The sequence below is a fragment of the Chaetura pelagica genome, unplaced genomic scaffold (genome assembly GCF_000747805.2).
Source record: "Chaetura pelagica isolate M959 unplaced genomic scaffold, ChaPel_1.0 scaffold55, whole genome shotgun sequence".
In the NCBI taxonomy this organism is placed as follows: Eukaryota; Metazoa; Chordata; class Aves; order Apodiformes; family Apodidae; genus Chaetura; species Chaetura pelagica.
Genome location: NW_009953571.1, coordinates 4,781,059 through 4,790,943, shown reverse-complemented (window position 1 = coordinate 4,790,943; position 9,885 = coordinate 4,781,059). Strand labels below are relative to the sequence as shown.

The 9,885-nt window shown below is 42.0% G+C and overlaps 1 protein-coding gene across 1 annotated transcript in view; it reads left to right on the top strand.

Moving 5' to 3' along the window:
- EXD1 (exonuclease 3'-5' domain containing 1) overlaps positions 1 to 7,748 on the top strand; it is an 18,905-nt gene extending 11,157 nt beyond the window's left edge. The window contains 2 exon segments of the mRNA XM_009999607.1: positions 1,075 to 1,266; positions 7,491 to 7,748. Of these exon segments, the coding sequence (XP_009997909.1) occupies positions 1,075 to 1,266; positions 7,491 to 7,748 (450 nt within the window).
- The last annotated feature ends 2,137 nt before the right edge of the window (positions 7,749 to 9,885 follow it).

Genomic DNA, 9,885 nt, shown 5'->3' with positions numbered 1-9,885 from the left:
TGAGAGTAGCGATTTTTTTTCTTGCTGGTGCAGTTCAGCTGGTGTGGTCATGAGCTGTGTGCTCCCAGCAGTGGGTGACAGATGTCAGACACTGCAAGCACCACAGCTCCAGTGTGAGCACGATGGTCACAGCAAACAGGAGAGCAGGCCTTGGGTGCAGGACAACAGAAGAGGCCCCCCAGGCATGGCAGCCTTTGAGGAAGAACCTCATCCCCAGCAAAATTCCCAATTTATAGTGAGTGTGATATTTATAGTATGGAATACTTCTGTTGACCAGCTTGGGCCAGCTGCCCTGGCTTTAGCACCTGGCTAATTCAAAACTGCTGAAGACCTTGATCACTGTGGAAACCCACACACGATGGCTGGCCACAAACTAAAACAAAGTGTCTTACCAGCTTTGTTCCCACCAAAGTGGGTGCTGCAGTCATCTCAAAAATGCAGCTTTCCTGAACAGAAAATCAATTGTATGTTTCTATCCCAGTGAAACCAGGACAGTTTACCAGACCAAATCCTCCTGTTGGTCTGAAGACAAAAAGTGAAAAATGACTGTGTAATATGTATGTGCTAAGTATACCAGTATAAGCCACTCTATAGTGACAGTTTTGCTCAGGTTATCATGGTCATGCTGCTTAAGTGGGGCTTATTTTCATGTTCTTCTGGTTTCAGTTGTGATAGCTGAATATGTTACTATTCCCAGCTGCTTCCCTGGTTCCCTTGATGGGAGGGCTTTTTTTCCCTTGAGGTCTTTTAGCTCAGCATTTAGGAATCCAGCCTAGTTTCAGAAATGGGTGGGAGAAAACCTAGCATTAAATGCTGGAATAGGTGTGTCTTCATATTTTTTTGGTTTGGTTTGTGTTTTTTTAAAAGAGAAACAATCCCTCCTTCCAAACTCCTTCTTCTCAAATATGCACAGGATTATACACGGATGGCATTAGAAGCTGCAAGCATTCAGTACCACTAAAAATAGAGATTAGCATTGGGAAATATGTTGTTAAGTATAGAAGATGTGATTAAAAGCTTTGTTATAGTTTTTACTACTTAAATAACTGTTCTTCTTTGCACTGGGATATACAGGAGAATCCTGACATATGGTTCTTGAGACCCGTTCCAGCTTCTCTGCTTAAAGCACTTGCTCTGAAGGTTATTTATCTTCTGCAGCTCCACTCATCTCTAATGGATAACTTGATGTCTGACCTGACAACTGTAGTACATGGTTACTTAAATAACTATCAGACTGGGTGTGGAAATGACCTGAGGAGCATGAAGGTAGGTGGGTCTTTGTTTCTCTGGTTAGTGACTTGATCTAAGGCTCTGATGGATAAACACTCAGAGGACATAGCTACAGTAGCTTCCTTTTCTGTAACTGTACACCCTGCTTTATCCCACATACCTTGTTTCCTGTGTGCACCAGCAGAAGTGATGGTGTGTATATCTACCTAGCTGCATTTCATGTTACTCCATTAGCACAAATCTACCTCACGTTTGTATTGGGGATGGTGAGCTGCAGCTCTTAAGGCATAGGCACATGTGCCCTCTGTTCACCCTGAGGCTGTCTTGGCTCAGTAGGGGCTGTGCACGTGTGAAGGCATGAAGAGGGACAGGTAGTCATGAAGTGTTGGTACCTGCAGCTGCCAGAGTTGCTTTGTTTTGGTAAGAGCTTTTAGTCCCCAAATTTTCTGTTCTTTCTCCTATTCTGTAAACTTTAGTGCTGAGCTCTTTTGCATATACTGACTGTTTTTGAGAAGTGTTGTCTCTTGTTGGCCAAGGTTTTTATTTCTGTAAAAGTGTCTCTGAATTACCATGTTTTTCTAATTTATTCTTGCCTGTATTATCAAAAAAACCCCAAAAAGTCAAGTCAGTTTTCTTCTTTGATGACATAGAACTAATAGTATTGAATGCTGAGGTACCTTGGAAGTGGCTCTTGTATGGTTGACAGTTCTCTGGTGTGGGTTTTTTCTGTCTTCTCAATTAAATAATCTTAGGAGGGCTTGCAGTATCTCTGTAAGATACTGCTGCTATTAAATTTGTGTGAAAAGTGAATGGTCAAATATCCTCATTCCTCATAAAGAGACTGAGTTAATGTGATTAAATCCTGTTACCACTCTTTTTTTTTGCAGTCGTAAATATCTTGAAATATTTATTAGGAAAAGAAAATGAAGGTCTGTTTGTATGGAAGAAATAGTCTTTTTCTTTGCCTTGGTTTAACAAAGCACTCAAGCATAAACTTGGATCCTTTGGGAATTGCGTAAGGGCTCAGAGCATAAACTCCATTATTGAGGATTGGGAGGAGATTAGTTTAGATAACCACAAGAGGTCATAGTTGCTTCACAGGTGAAAGAGAAGAGGTCGTATGTGAAAACCTTTGCTTTTTAGAGGAGCTACCAAAAAAAGAAAGTTGTTCATAGTTCATGGAAAAAAAAATGAGCTTGACATCTGAATTTCCAATGTGAAATGCATGCAAAAGTAGGCATGACACAAGGGAAAAGTGAAAAGAGCACAAATTCTGTTTTGCATTGAGTTATTTGTTTGTAGATTATTTTTTTAAGTGGTAGTCAGGTTGCTGAAGCCAGTCCTTTGGTAAGGCCATTTATTCCGTAAGTTTAGCCAAGGAATTAATCTAATCCTGCACATTTCAAATGGCATTTTGAAGATCTATTTAATATAATGTCTTCATAATCATACTTCATGCAGTTGCTTTAGAAATCTTGTTGTATGGGTAGTACAAGTAGCCATTTTCATTAACATTTTGTTGTTAATAATTTTCTGTTGTTTCTACACCTTGTGAGAAGATGACGCAAATTAAAGTGTCTTATATTTTATTTTAAAATCTGCTCACAATACATATTTAAACTCTAAATATGGAGTTTGGCTTAGTTACATCTGGTCTCTTACTTTCTTCCCTGATTAAGTTAAGAAAGTGAACCTTAAGGAAATCCTTTGCAAGTTGATGAGTTCAGCTAGATCTGTCTTAAGGAAAAAAAAAAGGGAGGGGGGGGGTGAGGGGGAAGCTCTCTTTGTGCTACTTCCAGGTTTTCTGTCTCAGTTTGTGCTAATTTCCTGAATCAAAGCCTTTTATTCAGATCTGTTCTCTGAAGTAAGAGTCAAGATATTTACCCTCTTCTATTTATTCTACTGTTTTTTCATGGATCTTTAGAAGTTTATCCATCATTGAAGTCTGTGTTATGCCTTCTTGCACTTTGTGGAGCTATAGTTGAAAGTTACCTGGCATATGCTTGTACTGAACTATTTCACTTTTTCCACCGACCAGTTAGAATTCACACTTGTGAATTCACCCTTGATGAACAGCAGTTTGGTACAATGAGCTTGACTTCATCTTGGAGCCAGTCTCCAACAACAGCAACACTGGAGCCCCTATGCTTGATAACTGTGTTCTCCAGACATGATCTGGTGCAGTTCTGACACTGCTTCTGCAGAAGTAATGGACCTCTTTGGATTCTGAAGTAAATACCCATGCCAGGGAAACATTTTGGATACCTGAAATACATTATCTAATATGCTTTCTCCATGCTGCAGAACTGGAAGACACGCCTCTGTTGCTGAAGCACAACTGTAGGAAAGCCAAAGACAGCAAATGCTCCAAGGCTATAAAGATATCCTTAACTACTTCAGCTTCTAAGTGGGAAGGTGGACATAATTCCTAAGTAAACAGGAATCATCCCTGTTACATCAAGTTTTTACTTGAAAGTTGTGGGAGTGAAAGTCACTAGGCAAGAGTCTCCAGGTTACCATGGTCTCTTTGATTTATAGACATATGGAGATGACTAGATTGGAAACTGGCCGATTTCCATCACTCCACATACGGAAGCCCCTTCTGGGCCTTTCTCAGTTCTGTTTTAGTTCTTGGACTGTGCTCTCTGAACAGAACCACCACATTTTCAGCCTTTTGGCAAAGGAAAAGTTATTTATGTAGATGTGCCATCTGTTGTGCCTCTGGGCTACAACAGTGTTTTGAGTATGTCATACCTGACTAGAGCAATGAACAGAGCCATGCTTCCCTGGCCTGCTCCTGTTTCCTCTCTTATTAAGTGACATCATGTCACACAGAAGAATACTTCTTTTCCTTCTCTCATTGCCTCAGGTTTTTGATACTCCCATGGAAACTATAATTGCAAAACAAGTACATAGATACAGACTTGGTTTCAATTGTGAGACTTCATTAAAAATGAAGTACAGAAGCTGGATGAAATATATAACAGCCACATTCCTTCCCATCTCCAGCTGTCACATGGTGGATCTCAGCACCTGGATCAGGATCTAAAGGGTTGAATTTCATCTTGGACTGTCATGGTAACATCTTCCTAATCTTTGCTGAGTCACTGTCACATCCCAAAGTTCATAATGCAAACAGCTTTTGTGTGTAATAACAGTATCAGGATATACTTGGTGAAAAAGATGCCTTGACTTCCCTGAGGTTGCCTGTGAATTGAATAATGCTGAGTAGTGACCAATAATGTTGAATAATGACTGTTGGTGTAGTTACCTGCTCTCTCCATATCTTGCTGAATCAGTGAGGTCAGCCTCTGGGAGCAGATCTGTACCAGACCCTGTTTTTTTCTCCTCTTGGAAACATGCAGCAAGGAAAAGTGGCTATTTATAATCATGGAGCAAAAGCCAAGCCCTATTCACTTGCTCTTATGGATCACTGATCTACTGAGAGTTGAGGAAAGACAAGAGTGAATAAGGCTGATGAATGTAATTGTCACCACCCTTCCTTGGGCTCTGTATGCTCAGTCTCTGCAGTCAGTTTTCCACATGCATCTTTTGTTCCTTGGTGAGTTGTTTTTGTATGCTCCAAAAGGCTCCCGATTAATGGCAGAATATGAGAAGTGCTTTCTGGCCAAATGCAGAGTTGATACTATGGTCAGACCATTCTAGAGACCTTCATCATATTCAGGAGTGCTTGATTTTAGGCTTACAGATTGCATGTATCTGTGTCTCATTTTGCCTTGTCTATTGAACATGGATGAGTGGTGGGGGTGTTGTTTTCTTCCAGCTTATTTTGATAGAAGCTTGTACTTCCCCTCTACTGAAGACAAGTTTTCATAAATAATTTTATGGGAATGAAGTGCTAGGTTGTCAGAGGCCATGGACAAGTTTGTAGACATGGAGATTAATGACAGTTTATATATTGGTAAGAGAAGAGAAAGCAGGAGTTACATATTGTGTGCAAACAGTATTTTTGAGTCTCTTTCACTTGGATCTCATCATTCTCATGAGCAATTACAGCAATCACTGGTGGTAGTCCTGGTTTCACCTGAGTTATCATCCATCTTGTCTTCTCCTTGATCTTTCACATGTTTTGCTGGAAATGACCCTTATGATCAGCCAGTGGGTAGTTTTTCCAGCAAGACTTCCACCTTGCTTCTGCAGAGCCAAACACATCCTTTTGTCATTTGATAGTTGTTTCAGCAGTAACAGAAGATGTACTGAGGAGCTGGCCCATGAGCTGGAAGGGTAGGTGGGAGATACGCTGTCAAGGTGGCACGATGTAACTCCATGGATTAGAGCTTCCTTCAGGAAAAGGTGGAAAAGATGGGTGTCATGTACCCTAGCAGTTGCTAGCCACAGCAAGGTATTGCCAGTAGTCCACAGCAGCCACAAAAGACAATGCAATATCCTTGTTGGTGTAGTACTGGGAGAAGAGAAGGAAGAGAAAAGCAAAGAAGGAGAATAAAGTTTAAAATAGTCCACAGCAGCCACAAAAGACAATGCAATATCCTTGTTGGTGTAGTACTGGGAGAAGAGAAGGAAGAGAAAAGCAAAGAAGGAGAATAAAGTTTAAAAAAAAAAAAAAAAAAAAAAAAAGAAAGAAATAAAAGAAAGACATCTTATTGATCCGGACAGTTTTGGAAACGTATGTTGATGCTTTCTGTGGCTTCTTGTGTCATCACCTGCAAATAGTAGTTGAATCTTCTGAATAGTGGACACTCCCTATTAAGCAACTGAGTTTTACCCACAAACCAGATGCAAACTAGTAACCTCTGATCCCCAGTGCTTCACTGTCAAAACCCTCAGCTTCCCTCTTCAGCATCTTTCTCAAACTGAGAAGCTTCCTTACCGCTGAGTGGGAGAACTCAGCAAAGACTTCCCACCCTGAAGGTCTCAGCCATTTCCTCTATTTTCAGCATAACTGTCTGCCAGGAGTAGTTGTTCTCCTGGATGCAGATGTCAATTAAAATGGGTTTCTGTGCCTCTGCAGCTCTGTCACTAGAAAAGAGCTAGTAAAGGAGCTAAATATCTAACTCCTTGTAGATTCATATTGTGTGTTGTTAGGTACTTGGAAATGCAGCCACATTCTGATGCTTAGGACTTCAGATTTGAAGAAGCAAATACAGGCTGGGAACTCATCAAAGGAAATGTTCTCCTAGAAGCATGGTGGTTTCTTGTTTAAACAGTGACAGTTCACAAGCAGAGCTGTGGTACCAGAGGGGAGCTGCACACCCCTGTGCAGCAAAGTTGATTTCCCAGTTCACGTAAAGTAAAGCTGCAGTAGAGAAGGTGAAGTGTAGTGTATAATGCCAGGTAACATGTTCATGACACATGCTGGCATAAACTCTATTCTCTGTCTAAATATAGTTGTGTGTCTGGCCCAGAAGTTTTCCTAATTGGCAGGTGAGTTGGGACTGCACACAATGCATATTAATCATTATAAACAGATAGCCTGAATTTTCATGCAACTTAGCTTTAAATGGTTTAAAGCATGGTTTACCTCTCATTGTAGAATACTGTAGCAGGGAGCTGGATGTACATTCTTCTGGTTAAACAGAACTGAAAGTGAGGTGTTTTCAAGTAAGTGCTTGCTCTGATTTTTTGAGCCTTCCTCTGGATCTGTGCAGACTTGTAGACATAGGTTTTGTGAGGCATGGCTTCCTTTTACAAAAGCCCTGGTAACTCTTTTCCAGTGCATCTCTATCTCCACTCACGGTGTTCACAGTGTTTCTATCAGTGTGTTCACACAGACATCCATTTATGTACATCCTAAGCAGCTGTTTTGTTGATTTGTGAACTATGTTGGCTTTTTCCACATAAGGGTTTCCTTACCCATAAGATAGAATACCATTGTTTTGAATGAAAAGCTGGAAAAGGTACCTTTGCAGTGGCTCCTACAAGCAACCATGGACTGGTCATACCTCTTTCTGGGGTTTACAACAACTGGATTGCGCAAAAGGTTTTACAGGAGACATCTAAATCCCATATGTGAAGTATTACTTAAATCTTTTAAGATCTTAATAATAAAGTAGTAAACAATACATGCAAGTCTAGTATTTTTCCCTCTAGGTTGCCTTGGAAAGAAAGTGGGGTGACTTTACCATGAGGTATTGTTTGTGTAAGCAAGTAGTTGATACATTCCTGAGAGCTAAGGAGAGATGATTGTTCTGTTCCACTGGCTAATTAGAAGAGGGGGTTCTCATCTGGTCCCAACACAAGAAGAATGTGTGTGTGCATACGTACTGTTTTTTCCTTATCAGCTCACTTGCATGGAGCTGCTAGAGGAGCTGCATCAGTTGGCAGACATCCAGAAGCAGAGAAGAAAGCAAGCGATGAAAGACTACAGAATGAATGAGGATGGTCTTTTGATCAGACCAGTCATGGAATTGAAAGAGAGAAGTGATCCACAAAAGGATGCAAACTACAGGGATGACATGGGGATTGCTTTCCCACAAAGTGGTGTCTCAAGTGACATCCTTCTACAGGGAGGATGCTCAAAAATTAACATCAAGTGGTAAATCTGTGGAAGAACCCTATCCCAACCTCAGGGTGGCTGGATGAATCTAACTTCTGCTAGAGGTGACTTGATGAGCTTAAACTGGGTATTTTAAGATGTCCAAATGAAAAAAGGGGCTATTGCCCATGCTCCTTTCTTTAGTGGCAGGTAAATGCATTGTTGAATGGAAACAATGATGGACTTTCTTTCAAAGAAAATTCCTTCTGTGTCTGATTGTTCTTCTTGAAGCCTGTTAAACTTTGAGATCCGTTTTTTTTTCAAGAGCTGTTTTTCATTTGAGAGCACTGACTTTTGTTTGTCTTAGGCTGTTATTGGACCAATGTCTCGAATTGCATTGGTTCTTTTGTTACCTGTTGCAGATGTGTAAAACATCCAATCCAGATCTGTGAGTAGGAGAGATTCTACGATGCCTGTCCATTGAGATTAGAAAGGATTTGCTGTGAAAATTGAAAAAGCCTTCTGGCTAACTCATGTGGGCTTAGTTTATATACAGATAAGTCTCCTGGCATAGCAATACAAGAGACTTTCATGGGAGAGCGAGAAAGATCACACCCTAATGAACCAGTATGCTGGCAGAACAGCAAAGAGGTGTACTAATAAAAAGGACTTTTCTGCCAAGTCAGAGTTATTTTAGGCTGAGAAAAGGAGCTTCCTGCCAAAAGTTGCACGCCAGCATTGTTTGTCAGCGCTGCTGGGTCAAACTCAGGCAGATAAGGCTGTGCAACACTAATGTGGTGTGTAGATAGACAAGTGTGTATAAAGGGGGCAAAAAAGGAGTCAAATTGGTTTAAAACATGTCTAACATCCCTCTCCCAGGCAAAATTAGAAAGGGACATGACATCTGCATGTTCGTACCAATCCCCGCCAGAGCTGCTTTTCTCTGGAAGTGAATGGGTGTGAGTGGATGCTTATGATGTATCTGTGCATTTCTTTTGTTAGGGGAAATGTGTGTTGCTTTGGGGGGTTTTGTTGCTTTTTTTCTCTCTACAAAGGGTTGTAGACCAGCAATGTTTCAGTAAGTCTCTTCTTTGAAAACACAGATTGGACTCGCTGACTTCTGGGAACAACTTCCAAGGTTTGCTCTTTGTCAGTACATTTTCCATATGTTTTTTAACCCTTAACACTGTTCTGTAACCAAACTGTGTAGTTTCTTTGTCTCCGTTCACTTGAGAAGAATAAAGTAGGTTTGAAACAAATTTGTCTTACGGCTTATTTGGAAATTGAGTCTGTCTCAACTGGTGTGCTAGGAGATGCTGGCAGTGGGCTGGGCACTTCTCCAGCCCTGGAGCTCACATCATTCATCTGGAGCAAGGTTCTTTCAAGCAGTGATGCATTATCACAGAAGAGCAAAGTACCATGTGGAACATGCAGGCTCTTGGGAGCCAGAGACAACTCAGGAACACTTTCCTTTTATTTCCACCACTAAAATAATCTGGGTCCATCCAGTCCTATTAGTGGAGAGAAAAAATGGCGATGTCAGAAAATGGAGGGAGGGAAGAGGAAGCAGGATGTGAAGGCATCAAGCGTGGGGTACAGAAGCATGATCTAGAGTGTCCCTGTGCAGGATACAGACCTGCCAACGGCACCCACCTCAGCAAGACAGAGCTGCTGCATTCCTACCTTCTTCCAAGGGCAAGTAAATCTCTGGCTGGGAACTGTATCCTAGTGGGACAAGGATTTCTAGACAGGGGTTTGACTGTGCCACTGAATTGCTTGAAGCAGCAAGACCTTCCTGGGTGAACAGCAGCTTTCACTGTGTCTCTCTTAGGAACGGCGTAAGGAATAGATTGGAATTGGATCTTTACCCACTGATGCACAAGACTGAAAATTGCCGTTTTCTTAAAGGAGAAAAGCGAGGTGCGAATAAGGCAGAGAGCACCGCGTGGTGCCACCCTGGTGCGGGAGGCTCGGCAGCGACGTGTGACAGCACCACGTTAACCGCTGGCTGCAGCCGGGGCTCCGAGTGCCAAACCCAGCTCGGGGCGACTCTGGTGAAGTTCCACTGAGGCCTTCACCTTTGCTCCCGAGTCACCGCGGCACCCGCAGCGCCGGGGCGGCACCGGAGCTCGGCCCGGCAGGGCCCGTGTCCCGTGTCTCTGGGCAGGAAGGGACCCGCACGCACCGCTCCTTTCGCCACC